At 45.7% G+C, this 14,545-nt stretch overlaps 1 protein-coding gene across 4 annotated transcripts in view; it reads right to left on the bottom strand.

Annotated features, from left to right (window-relative positions):
- The window catches only part of SKAP1 (src kinase associated phosphoprotein 1), an 862,974-nt gene that overhangs the window by 774,728 nt on the left and 73,701 nt on the right, over positions 1–14,545 (bottom strand). For all 4 annotated transcript variants that reach the window (XM_077252209.1, XM_077252208.1, XM_077252210.1 and 1 more), the window contains exon 2: positions 4,300–4,405. In XM_077252209.1, the coding sequence (XP_077108324.1) occupies positions 4,300–4,405 (106 nt within the window). The remainder of the gene's footprint in view (positions 1–4,299; positions 4,406–14,545) is intronic.

Genomic DNA, 14,545 nt, shown 5'->3' with positions numbered 1-14,545 from the left:
TTGTACGTCGCGTCCGCCATTTCCGCGGATGCGTGGCCGTAACTCTGCCCCCTCCTCCCCAGGACATAGACTGGGCAGCGGATGCGTTGAAAAACTGCATCCGCTGCCCACGTTGTGCACAATTTTCACAACGTGCGTCGGTACATCGGGCCGACGCATTGCGACCGCCCCGTACCGACGCAAGTGTGAAAGAAGCCTTAGGCTACTTTCAGACATAGCGCATTTTTGAGCGCTATTTTGCGGGCGCTTTTCAAAAATGCGCAATGTCATTTTCGTCTGCCGGCAAAGTGAATGAGAAATTCACTTTGCCGTTCAGACACACCGCAAAAAAACGCGGCGCTTTTGTCTGCAAACACGCCGGCGTAAAAAGAATTGACATGTCAATTCTTTACGCAGCGGCGTGTCTGCGTATCCCCCTAGGGCCCCATATTACCTTCCACACACAGCGCCTTTGTCCTGGGTGTCGGCGTCTTTGTACGGAGGGGTTGACACCCAGGACCGGACGTGACGTCGGACAGGAAGAGGGAAGCCCCCGCCCCCCAGTGAAGCAGCATGGAGTCCTTCTGTGTGTGTGTGTGCGTGTGTGTGCGTGTGTGTGCGTGTGTGTGTCCCCATGCGACGCTAGTGCCACCATTGTGCTAAGTCGCCGTATGGGACTACTACTCCCATCCGGTATTAGGATGGGAGAGTTGTCCCTGTGTCCGGCGACTTAGCACAATTGTAAAGTTACACAAAACACCTACACACAATACACATACATGACACACAGTACATACAACATATAACACAGAGTATATACTCACCAACAGCACACTTGTAGGCGAAGCCCTCGATCCTCCAGGAAAAAATCCAAAAATAATAAACCAAATTCATACTCCCTGTCCGCAGAATCCATAAAACGAGTGTCCCACGCCGATCGGCTGCTCTCCGGCGATACACTGCCAGGAGCGAAGCTCCTAGCAGTGTATCGCGTACTGTTCCGGAGTTCAATGACTCCGGCGTCTCGGTTAACAGCAGTACAGCTGCGTTGAACTTTCCCACGCAGCACTGCCGTTAAGCGAGAGTGCCGGGGTCAATGACCGCCGGTAAACTCGCTCGCGCATGCGCAGTGACACACCGACAGGAACTATGGCTCCTGTCAGTGTGTTGCTGCAGCCGTGGAGAGCAGACATATCTCTGGATGTGTCTGTTCTCCATGGAAAATCTTGATACGTGGCACTTAAATATGTGGCAATTAAATACGTGACACGTGGCACTTATACGTGATACGTGTCACTTAAATACGTGGCACTGAAATACGTGATACGTGGCACTTTGATACGTGGCACGTGTCACTTAAATACGTGGCACTGAAATATGTGGCACGTGGCACTTTGATACGTGGCACGTGTCTCTTAAATACGTGGCACGTGGCACTGAAAGATGTGGCACGTGGCACTTTGATACGTGGCACGTGGCACTTTGATACGTGGCACTGAAATATGTGGCACGTGGCACTTTGATACGTGGCACGTGTCACTTAAATACGTGGCACGTGGCACTGAAATATGTGGCACGTGGCACTTTGATACGTGGCACGTGGCACTTTGATACGTGGCACGTGGCACTTTGATACGTGGCACGTGGCACTGAAATATGTGGCACGTGGCACTTTGATACGTGGCACGTGGCACTTTGATACGTGGCACGTGGCACTTTGATACGTGGCACGTGGCACTTTGATACGTGGCACTGAAATATGTGGCACGTGGCACTTTGATACGTGGCACGTGTCACTTAAATACGTGGCACGTGGCACTGAAATATGTAGGACACGTCGCACAAAAAAGTTACATGTAGTTTTTTTTGTGTCGACGGTCTGCCGAAGCACGACGCATCCGTCGCACGACGGATGCGACATGTGGCAATCCGTCGCAATGCGTCGCTAATGCAAGCCAATGGAGAAAAAACGCATCCTGCAAGCACTTTTGCAGGATGCGTTTTTTCTCCAACGACGCATTGCGACGGAAGCCAAAAAACGCTAGTGTGAAAGTAGCCTAACCCTAACCCTAGCCCTAACCCTAACCCTAAATTTAGCCCCAACCCTAACCCTAACTCTAACCCTAACCCTAACCCTAATTTTAGCCCCAACTTGTCTTCTCCTGCCGGCCGGCAGATGGCAGCAGATGGCGGGCGCACTGCGCATGCGCCCGCCATGATGAAAAAGCCGGCTGGCAGGAGAAGACAGAAGAGGACCCAGGGACCCCGGGTGAGTATGATAGGGTCCCCGAATCCCCCTATTTCTCTGTCCTCTGATGTGCGATCACATCAGAGGACAGAGAAATAACTGATCGCTTTTTTTTTTTTTTTTTTTGCGGTCGCCGGTAAACTGTTAATTACCGGCGATCGCAAAGCAGGGGTCGGTGCAAATCGACCCCGATCATGTTCTTTGGGGTCTCGGCTACCCCCGGCAGCCGAGACCCCAAAGAACATCCGGGTGCCGGGCGGCGGGCGTACTGCGCGTGCGCCCGCCATTTTTTCCCGGAAAAAAGATGGCGGCGCCCATGGGGAGACACGAGGAGCACCGGGGGAGGTAGGTAAGTATTGGGGGGCTATTGGGGGCCATCGGGGACCACATTTCTCTGTCCTCCGATGTGCGATCACATCGGAGGACAGAGAAATTAAACGGCAAATCGCGTTTTTTTTTTTTTTGTTGCGACCGCCGGTAAACGGTTAATTACCGGCGATCGCAACTCGGGGGTCGGTAAAAACCCCCCGAATCATGTTCTCTGGGGTCTCGGCTACCCTCGGCAACCGAGACCCCAGAGAAAATCCGACTCTGGGGGGCGCTATTCACTTTTTCCACAGCGCCGTTAATTAACGGCGCTGTGGTTTAAGTACCCTTAGCGGCCGCCGTTAAAAGGCGTATCGGCGGTCGTTAAGGGGTTAATCACAAAAACCATAACAAACCACTCTCTCATCGTTACTGCCCATCCCATCTTCTGGGCAACAACATACACGTGGAAAAGACTCTCCAACCCTAAAAAAGGGACACCAAAAATGGAAATCTTAAAAAAACTACCCCTCCACATCATCATATCTTTTAACAACCAGACTCTATCTGCGTCTTGGAAAGATCACAATATTGAGAGGTTAGGGGACAAACATGAATGGAATCTAATTCTTAAAATTCGGCGACTTAAAAGCTAAATTCAAGCTTCCGTCGTCAATGTTCCTAGATTTCTTAATCTGAAAAGAACAAATCTTATCCTTCCTCCAGAGGAGACCTAAAATCTCAGAAGCCAACCTAAACCTAATAAGCAACATAAAACATGGTACCTTCTGGAGCCATAAATACATATATGACTGGCTTAATCATGACGTGGATATGTAAATAAATTCTTACATACATAAATGGGAGTTAAAAATATCACCTACTCGTGAGGTAGGTGAGGAGTGGGAAGATGCACTGTCCTCCATCTATGCTTCAACACTTTCCATGTCTCTACAAGAATCACACTTTAAAGTTAACTCACGTTGGTTCTACACTCCTGCCAGATTGGCGCATTTTGGACATGGTAACACCCCTAGGTGCTGGAGAGATTGCGGCCATCGAGGTGACCTGCTTCACATGTTTTGGAGCTGCCCCAAATTAAACTCCCTGTGGACCCAAACCTCTAATATTATTAACAAAATAGCAAATAAATCAATCACTCTGACTCCCCAAACAGCACTGTTATCCCTTGAGCTCATGGCCCTCAGCCCAGACAAAAGATATCTAATATTACATACTCTGTTTGTGATCAAAAATGCCATTGCCTCTGCTTGGAAAAACCAACCTCCTCCCACCTTTTCTGACCTAATAGAGAAAATTCACCTTCACAGGTCATACGAATTAAAATTCGCATTAGCCAGCAATCAACTTGCCAAGTTCTCCAAGAAATGGTCTCACTGGGATATTTTCCCCTAAACACCCCCACTGAAATATACCTTAATATCTACACTTATTCCGCGAGTTGTTATGCTATTAACATTGTTATTTGGTTACTTGTTTTTCTGGTTACTACCAAATTTTCTGGTAACTAATGCTGTTATCACATCAAAACCTCCCCTCCCCCTTTCCCCTTCCTCCCCCCAAGTTCTCATCCCCCTAACCTAATTACATTTACATATCTACAAATTTTAAGTTTATTAAACTTTATACTGAAAATTAAGTACAAATTATTGGAAAAATAATTCAGCAATCAGCACAGCTTGACGAAAATGTACTCAGGGATGGACAAACCATATAAAAGATATAGTTGCTGTACGCAATAGTACCTATTTCGAATAATCCTGAAATCCTGGAGTATTTCTTCTCCAAGTTCTCTTGCTTTGCTGCTCACACTTTCATACTGAAGACAGGTGGATAGAAAAGCTTCGGCATCTGGAATTCAAAAACATATTTTCCAGTCAGTGACTCAATTGTCTGTACATATTTATTGATGATGATGATGCAGTTTTCTGCGGCCAAATTAAAAAAAAGCAGCTTTTTCAATATGCTAACTTTAAAAAAAATTGTTCAGATTTATCCAGAAAAGTGGGACGATTTTTTTTTCTCACTTGTCATCTGTGTGCAGTCCATATGCAATCCGTTTTTTTTTTTTCACAGCAGCAGTTATTAATCATTTACAATTTCCTATGCAACAGAACTGCAATGTATCTATAAAAGTCGTATGCTATAATGTGGCTCCGTATTGCATCAAATTATTTTTATGTATCCATAGACTTGAAGGGATGAGTCTCATTCGATTTAGAGAAGAAACTAGTACCTGCTGCTATTTTATTTCTTTTACACACAGATTCAAAAAAAGGGGGAAAAAAAAACGCTTATCTGCACTGCTCCATTGAATAGCATTGGTCGGAGTCCAGTCCGTTTTTTTTCCCCCAGACAGCACAGGGACCAAAATTACGGTCAGGTGAACAAGCCCGCAATGGTAAGTGCTCACAGGATCTTTTAGAGCCTGGCGTACCTGCAAAGTTTTTGAAGCAGATGGCGCTTACGAAAAACGCTGATGCTAGTTTTTCTTAAGGGTCTTCTTTGGCATCTTTGCTGCTTTTTTTTTTTTTTTGTTAATTATATGTAAACTGCTTTGGCTTCAAACCAGAAGCCGCCAGAACAATGGTCAGAAGTTAAAAACTGAACATATATACGGCAAGTTGTTTTGATATTACTGCGCATACATTCATTCGTTTTAACATTTATTGAATCCACCTCAAAATTCATGTGCACATACTCTTATGATCCTTTCTAAAAGGACTTACTCATACAAGAGCATAACACGGCCGAGTACTATCCGAGGTTTTATAGGATAGCACTAGGATGAATGTTGAACTATGGAGCAGTACAGATCTGCGATTATTTTCTTATTGCACTTCAGTATGAAAAAGCAACTGCAGCATGCTGTGAGTGCATCCGATAATCAGATCACGCAAGTTTATAGGTGCATGCAAAACTTCTAACTGCACTCAGATGTCATCCAAGTGTAGTCTGATATCCGCAGACAGAGACAATGGAGAAATTAAGTTCTCTGTACATGTGATCTGTGATGCTATTCTCTCATGAAAAAGAATCGAATCACAGTAGGACGACACTCGGCTCAAAACTGCTGCCTAAAAATTCACCTCTAGAAAATCCTGTGAACACCATGAAAGTTAGCATAGAGCACTAAATAAAAAGGCCCATATTTATAGAACTATATGGTGGATTATTATTTAAAAAAAAAAAAAAAAACACACAAAGGGTTACTTACCGATACCCGGTTTTTCCAGAACCCATGACAGCACATCTGAGAGAGGGATCCGCCCAGCTAGGACAGGAAACCTGAGAGAGGGATCTGCCCAGCTAGGACAGGAAACCTACTGAAATAAAAGAGCTGTTCCTCTCTCCAGCTTCAGTTGGGTTACAGAGCATAAGAGGACTTCCAGATTAATTTACACACATAACCAACACCACATTATAAAAAACTCAAACTATAGTGCACACTGATAAGGCGAGCAAGGTGGGGGGCGGGGGAATATACGGGTGCTGTCATGGCTTCTGGAAAAATTGGCTACCAGTAAGTAATCGTGGTGCTTTCCCTTCACCAATGACAGCACACCTGAGAGATTTCTGGAGAACTGAAATACCTTAGGGAGGGACTACCGCTTGCGGCACCCTTCTACCACAGGTTAAATCAGTAGAGGAGGACAAATTTAGTCTGTAGTGCTTAAAGAAAGTAGATGGTGAGGACCAGGTAGCGGCCTTACAGATCTGATCAATTGATACCTCCACTTTTTCTGCCTAAGAGGTTGTCACGGCTCTGGTGGAGTGAGCAAGATGTCTTCAGGAACCGTAGCACCACTTGCAGTGTAAGGCTACTTTCACACTAGCGTCGTGCACTGCACTTCGCTATGCGTCGTTTTGGAGAAAAAATGCATCCTGCAAAAGTGCTTGCAGGATGCGTTTTTTCTCCATAGACTTTTATTAACGAGGCAGTGCGACGCATTGCCACACGTCGCCACCGTCGTGCGACGGTTGCGTCGGACCGTCGCCACCAAAAAAACGTTTTTTGGTGCGTCGTTCCCGTCTTTTCAGACCGCGCATGCGCGGCCGGAACTCAGCCCCCGCCTCCCCGCACCTCACAATGGGGCAGCGGATGCGTTGAGAAACAGCATCCGCTGCGCCCGTTGTGCGGCGCTTCCACAGCTAGCATCGGTGCGCCGCCACGTCGCATAGCGACGTGCAGCGCACAACGCTAGTGTGAAAGTAGACTAAGACAAACTAATTGCCTCAGTGATCCATCTGGCAATGGTACCATTAGATACCCTATACCCCTTTCTGCTACCCTGAAGGCTACAAGCAGGGACTGGTCCTTCCTCCCACTGACTGGTGATGGACATATATTCCAACAGATACCTCCTCAAATCTAAGCTATGGAATCTTTCCTCTCCTAGATTCCTAGGGCTATTACAAAAGGAGGCGAAAATAATCTCTTGGCTCCTATGGAACTTAAGAGCCACTTTGGGAAAATAGGATTGTACTAAGACCTGACCCGGCCTATCTTCACATACCTGCGTATGGGGGGGGGGGGGGGGGGGGCATACGGACAGGGCCTGTATATTGCTCACCCTGCGGGCCAATGTCAGAGTCACTAATATAATGGTCTTAAGCGTGAGGAATTTGGCAGATAAATCCTGTAGGGGCTCAAACGGGTCTCTAGTTAGTGCCTCCAGTAATCGATTTGATCCCACGGTGGAATTTTCAGGATTATAACCAGTCTGGACCTACCACAGGATTTTATAAATCGTGGCACACATTTATTTGCTGCCAGATTTCAGTTATATAGGGTGCCCAAGGCCAAGACTTGCACCTTGAGGGTGTTAGTTGCTAACCCCAGCTCAAGTTCTGATTGCAAGTGTAAGGAGGAAGACCAGGCTGCAAGTACCTGTATTGAGCCGGGTCCGGAACTGCTGAGGCTGCATCCTCTGTTTCCTGCGGGAAGGCAAAAAGGTCCGGATAGGGAGGGGCTCTGACCCAGAAGATGGGGGCATGGTTAAAACAGAAAGCGCGCAGCGTCAGGCAGTTTCTCGCTGGCAGTGACAGAGGCAATGTGAATGCGCAGCGAGCTCTGAGGGGCGCGCAGCCAAGCCGCAATGACACGCGGCCGATCCGATGCCGGGATGCTGCCGGAGCCCTCTGCAGTACTAAGGAAAGAGCCGGGAGCCCTGTTCAGCTAAGTGCCGCACACCAGCCTAAGAGCCGGGGCAGAGCTCCAGACTGTTCGCTGCTGCACTCGTTGTCGGACCGTGGTCTGCATGACCTCACCGGAACAACTCCGCGCCAGTGGTTGTCGGCTCTACAATCTTGTGCGCAGCATAGAGAGAGAAGTGCAGCGCGCCCCGTAGCTGATAGAGATCGAGGTGCTGTGTGCTTCATGACCATGAGCACAGCGCATGTGCCGCAATGAGAGAACCGAGTACTGGATAGACTTTTGTAACCCACTTTACCAGCATATGCTTTCCCGCCCATGGGAGACCGATTGCGCTGCGGAATTGTTTGCTCCGGCCGGATATGTTCATGGACCAGGGGATCAGCGCAAGGTATCAGAGACTGACTGCTGCCACCAGAAGACGGACCACCATTACCAGCTGAACCTTCTTGTACCAGCACCGCGTCAGCCGTTGTTGGCGCTATTAACTTCCTAGCAGAATTCACAGTCTGAGGAAATACTGCCGTTAAGTGATTTGCAGGAACAGCCATTACCTGATTCATTGCCCCTCAACTCTGCATATCCTTTTGCAATTAGACTGATTAATTCCCTGTTTAACCCATTGCCTCCCTGCGTGGAGTATTCCCTGTTAAGTAAAACTGTTAACCATTGCTCTGCCTCTTGTCCGTCATTGCAACTCACAACCTGCTCACACCGGAACTGTAGAATGGATCCTACTGGAGCCTTATCCCCTAGAGGCTGCCTCGAAAATTCCCGAACTTTCTTCCATGTCCTGCCGTACGTTTTTCAGGCTATTGGTTTTCTACTTTTTAACAGGGTGGAGACTAACCCTGGAGAGAAACCTTTCTGACTCAGTAATGCCTTCACAAATTCCATGCTGCTAGATGAAGTCCTTCACTTGAGAGTGGCATACTGGCCCCTGTGTGAGAAGGTCCGGCATCTCCGTCAGGATCCATGGATCTGAAACCGACATTAATGTTAGAATGGAAAACCATGGTCTCTTTGGCCAGAATGGAGTAATGAGAATCACCCTTGCCTGATCATCCCTGATCTTCCTCACGACTGTTGGAATCATCGCTATTGGAGTGAAGGCATAGGCAATCCAAAATTTCCAGGCAATGTAAAGAACATCTACAGCAAATGTTTTTCCCTTTAAAAAAACGAACAGAAGTTCCTCACTTTCCTGTTCTGTAAACTGGCAAACAGATCTATCTCCAACCGCCCCCATGCATGAACTATCTGCTGGAAGATCTGGGAATTTAACCCCTTTCTGCCATTGGACGTACTATTCCGTACATGTGGGGTGGGCCCTACTTCCCAAGGACGGAATAGTACGTCCAGAGCGATCAGCCGTGCTCTCAGGGGGAGCGCGGCCGATCGCGGCCAGGTGTCAGCTGACTATCGCAGCTGACATCCGACACTATGTGCCAGGAGCGGTCACGGACCGACCCCGGCACATTAACCCCCAGCACACTACGATCAAACATGATCGCAGTTTTCCGGTGGTATAGGGAAGCATCGCGCAGGGAGGGGGATCCCTGCGGGCTTCCCTGAGACCCTCGGAGCAACGCGATGTCGTGTTGCTGCGAGGGTCTCTTACCACCTCCTCCTCCCTGTAGGTCCGGATCCAAAATGGCCACGGGGCTGCATCCGGGTCCTGCAGGGAGGTTGCTTCATAGCCTCCCTGCTGTGCATGTCAGATCGCTGATGTGACACAGTACACAGCAAAGTGTCAGATCAGCGATCAGTAAAAAAGTAAAGAAAAAAAAAATTACATATGTGAAAAAAATATAATACAAAAAATTCCTCAATAAATAATAATAATAATAAAAAAATATTGTTCCAATAAATACATTCCTTTATCTACATAAAAAAAAACAATAAAGGTACACATATTTAGTATCGCCGCGCCCATAACGACCCGACCTATAAATCTGTCCCACTAGTTAACCCCTTCAGTGAACACCGTTAAAAAAAAAAAAAAGGCAAAAACAACGCTTTATTATCATACCGCCGAACAAAAAGTGGAATAACACGCGATCAAAAAGACGGATATAAATAACCATGGTACAGCTGAAAACGTCATCTTGTCCCGCAAAAAACGAGCCGCCACACAGCATCATCAGCAAAAAAATAAAAAAGTTATAGTCCTCAGAATAAAGCGATGCAAAAATAATTATTTTTTCTATAAAATAGTTTTTATCGTATAAAAGCGACAAAACATAAAAAAATGATATAAATGAGATATCGCTGTAATCGTACTGACCCGAAGAATAAAACTGCTTTATCCATTTTACCAAACGCGGAACGGTATAAACGCCCCCCTAAAAGAAATTCATAAATAGCTGTTTTTTGGTCATTCTGCCTCACAAAAATCGGAATAAAAAATGTCACATGCCCGAAAATGTTACCAATAAAAATGTCAACTCGTCCCGCAAAAAACAAGACCTCACAAGACTCTGTGTACCAAAATATGGAAAAATTATAGCTCTCAAAATGTGGTAACGCAAAAAATATTTTTTGCAATAAAAAGCGTCTTTTAGTGTGTGATGGCTGCCAATCATAAAAATCCGCTAAAAAAAACGCTATACAAATGAATCAAACCCCCCTTCATCACCCCCTTAGTTAGGGAAAAATTAAAAAAAATGTATTTATTTCCATTTTCCCATTAGGGTTAGGGTTGGGGCTAAAGTTAGGGTTGGGGCTAAAGTTAGGGTTAGGATTGGGGCTAAAGTTAGGGTTTGGATTACATTTACGGTTGGGAATAGGGTTGGGATTAGGGTTAGGGGTGTGTCAGGTTTAGGGGTGTGTTAGGGTTACTGTTGGGATTAGGGTTAGGGGTGTGTTTGGATTAGGGTTTCAGTTATAATTGGGGGGTTTCCACTGTTTAGGCACATCAGGGGCTCTTCAAACGCGACATGGCGTCCGATCTTAAAGGGAACCTATCACCCCGTTTTTTTCGGTATGAGATAAAAATACTGTTAAATATGGCCTGAGCTGTGCATTACAATAGTGTAGTTTGTGGACCCCGATTCCCCACCTATGCTGCCGAAATACGTTACCAAAGTAGTCATTTTCGCCTGTCAATCAGGCTGGTCAGGTCGGATGGGCGTGGCTTCTTCACCCAGATATTGCGTAGTTTTCCGTTGGTGGCGTAGTGGTGTGCGCATGTCCAACGTCCCCAATCCTGCACGGGGGGGTGAAAATAGCAGCGATGTCCGTTATTCCATTGGTGGTCGGTGGGCGCGGCCATCTTCCTTTGGCCGCGCGTGCGCAGAAGCGGCGCTCTGCTGGCCGCGGCTTCAGGAAAATGGCCGCCGCGATCTCCATCTGCGCACGCGCGGCATCCCGCGGCCATTTTCCTGAAGCCGCGGCCAGCAGAGCGCCGCTTCTGCGCACGCGCGGCCAAAGGAAGATGGCCGCGCCCACCGACCACCAATGGAATAACGGACATCGCTGCTATTTTCACCCCCCCGTGCAGGATTGGGGACCTTGGACATGCGCACACCACTACGCCACCAACGGAAAACTACGCAATATCTGGGGGAAGAAGCCACGCCCATCCGACCTGACCAGCCTGATTGACAGGCGAAAATGACTACTTTGGTAACGTATTTCGGCAGCATAGGTGGGGAATCGGGGTCCACAAACTACACTATTGTAATGCACAGCTCAGGCCCTATTTAACAGTATTTTTATCTCATACCGAAAAAAACGGGGTGATAGGTTCCCTTTAATTCCAGCCAATTCTGCGTTGAAAAAGTAAAACAGTGCTCCTTCCCTTCCGAGCTCTCCCGTGCGCTCAAACAGGGGTTTACCCCAACATATGGTGTATCAGCGTACTCAGGACACATTGGACAACAACTTTTGGGGTTCAATTTCAACTGTTACGCTTGGAAAAATATAAAACTAGGGGCTAAAAAATAATTTTTGTGGGAAAAATTTTTTTTTTTATTTTTACGGCTCTACATTATAAACTTCTGTGAAGCACTTGGTGTGTCAAAGTGCTCACCACACATCTAGATAAGTTCCTGAGGGTGTCTACTTTCCAAAATGGTGTCACTTGTGGGAGGTTTCAATGTTTAGGCACATCAGTGGCTCTCCAAACGCAACATGACGCCATCTCAATTCCTGTCAATTTTGCATTGAAAAGTCAAACGGCACTCCTTCCCTTCCGAGCTCTCTCTTGCGCCCAAACAGTGGTTTACCCCCACATATGGGGTATCAGCGTACTCAGGACAAATTGTACATCAACTTTTGGGGTCCAATTTCTTCTCTTACCCTTGGGAAAATAAAAAATTGGGGGCGAAAAGATCATTTTTGTGAAAAAATATGATTTTTTATTTTTACGGCTCTGCATTATAAACTTCTGTGAAGCACTTGGTTGGTCAAAGTGCTCACCACACATCTAGATAAGTTCCTTAAGGGGGTCTACTTTCCAAAATGGTGTCACTTGTGGGGGGTTTCAATGTTTAGGCACATCAGGGGCTCTCCAAACGCAACATGGCGTCCCAACTCAATTCCAATTTTGCATTGAAAAGTCAAATGGCGCTCCTTCCCTTCCGAGCTCTACCGTGCGCCCAAACAGTGGTTTACCCCCACATATGGGGTATCGGCGTACTCAGGACAAATTGTCCATCAACTTTTTGGGTCCATTTTCTCCTGTTACCCTTGGTAAAATAAAACAAATTGGAGCTGAAGTAAATTTTTTGTGTAAAAAAGTTAAATGTTCATTTTTTTTAAACATTCCAAAAATTCCTGTGAAACACCTGAAGGGTTAATAAACTTCTTGAATGCACTTTTGAGTGCCTTGAGGGGTGCAGTTTTTAGAATGGTGTCACACTTGGTTATTTTCTATCATATAGACCCCTCAAAATGACTTCAAATGTGATGTGGTCCCTAAAAAAAAAATGGTGTAAAAATGAGAAATTGCTGGTCAACTTTTAACCCTTATAACTCCCTAACAAAAAAAAAAATTTGGTTCCAAAATTGTGCTGATGTAAAGTAGACATGTGGGAAATGTTACTTATTAAGTATTTTTTGTGACATATCTCTGTGATTTAATTGCAGAAAAATTCAAAGTTGGAAAATTGTGAAATTTTCAAAATGTTCGCCAAATTTCCGTTTTTTTCCACAAATAAACGCAGGTAATATCAAAGAAATTTTACCACTATCATGTGGTAAAATATGTCACGAGAAAACAATGTTAGAATCATCAGGATCCATTGAAGCGTTCCAGAGTTATAACCTCATAAAAGGACAGTGGTCAGAATTGTAAAAATTGTCCCGGTCATTAACGTGCAAACCACCCTTGGGGGTAAAGGGGTTAAGTTGGTTTGTGAGGAAAGCTGCACTAACTAGAGGAATTGTTTGAACCCTTTAAGAAGTATATTCATAAAATAAAAGGCTCTTAATAGTGCTGGACAACCCCTTTTTAAACACATTTTACCAGGTGAAAAGTGTACAGTTCTTGCTCTTACTGCTTTATACTATTTTCCCTTCACCCATGACAACATACCTGAGAGAGGGATCCGCCCAGTTAGGACCAGAAACCTGAAATAAAAGTGCGGTACCTCTCCCCTGTTTCAGTTGGTTTCCTGTTCTTGATGGGAAGCCCTCGTGCTGAAACTCGGTGGTCTCAGATGAAGTTTTTTTGTCTTGCCCATTCCTGTTCCAGTGCTGGAATAATAGGTGGTATGCCTGTGGGCTGCCACCTTATATAACTGTAATCTGGCAGCAAATAGATGTGTGTCACGATTTATAAAATCCTGTGGTCTTTAACCCCTTTACCCCCAAGGGTGGTTTGCACGTTAATGACCGGGCCAATTTTTACAATTCTGACCATGTTGCGTTTGGAGAGCCCCTGATGTGCCTAAACATTGAAACCCCCCACAAGTGACACCATTTAGGAAAGTAGACCCCTTAAGGAACATATCTGGATGTGTGGTGAGCACTTTGACCCATTAAGTGATTCACAGAAGTTTATAATGCAGAGCCGTAAAAATAAAAAATCATATTTTTTCACAAAAATTATCTTTTCGCCCCCAATTTTTTATTTTCCCAAGAGTAAGAGAAGAAATTGGACCCCAAAAGTTGTTGTACAATTTGTCCTGAGTACGCTGATATCCCATATGTTGGGGGTAAACCACTGTTTGGGCGCATGGGACAGCTCAGAAGGAAAGGAGCACCGTTTGAATTTTCAATGCAAAATTGACAGGAATTGAGATGGGACGCCATGTTGCGTTTGGAGAGCCACTTATGTGCATAAACATTGAAACCCCCCACAAGTGACACCATTTTGGAAAGTAGACCCCCTAAGGAATTCATCTGGATGTGTTGTGAGAGCTTTAAACCCCCAAGTGTTTCACTACAGTTTATAACGCAGAGCCGCGAAAATAAAAATTCTTTTTTCCCACAAAAATTATTTTTTAGCCCCCAGTTTTGTATTTTCCCAAGGCTAACAAGAGAAATTGGACCGCAAAAGTTGTTGTCCAATTTGTCCTGAGTACGCTGATACCCCATATGTGGGGGGGACCACCGTTTGGGCGCATGGCAGAGCTCGGAAGGGAAGGAGCGACATTTGGAATGCAGACTTAGATGGATTGGTCTGTAGGCGTCACGTTGCATTTGCAGAGCCCCTGATGTAACTAAACAGTAGGAACCCCCCACAAGTAACCCCATATTGGAAACTAGACCCCCCAAGGAACTTATCTAGATGTGTTGTGAGAACTTTGAACCCCCAAATGTTTCACTACAGTTTATAACGCAAAGCTGTGAAAATAAAAAATCCTTTTTTTTTTTTTCACAAAAATTAT

Source organism: Ranitomeya variabilis, chromosome 4 (genome assembly GCF_051348905.1).
Source record: "Ranitomeya variabilis isolate aRanVar5 chromosome 4, aRanVar5.hap1, whole genome shotgun sequence".
NCBI classification, from domain to species: domain Eukaryota; kingdom Metazoa; phylum Chordata; class Amphibia; order Anura; family Dendrobatidae; genus Ranitomeya; species Ranitomeya variabilis.
This window is presented reverse-complemented; position numbering and strand designations above follow the sequence as displayed.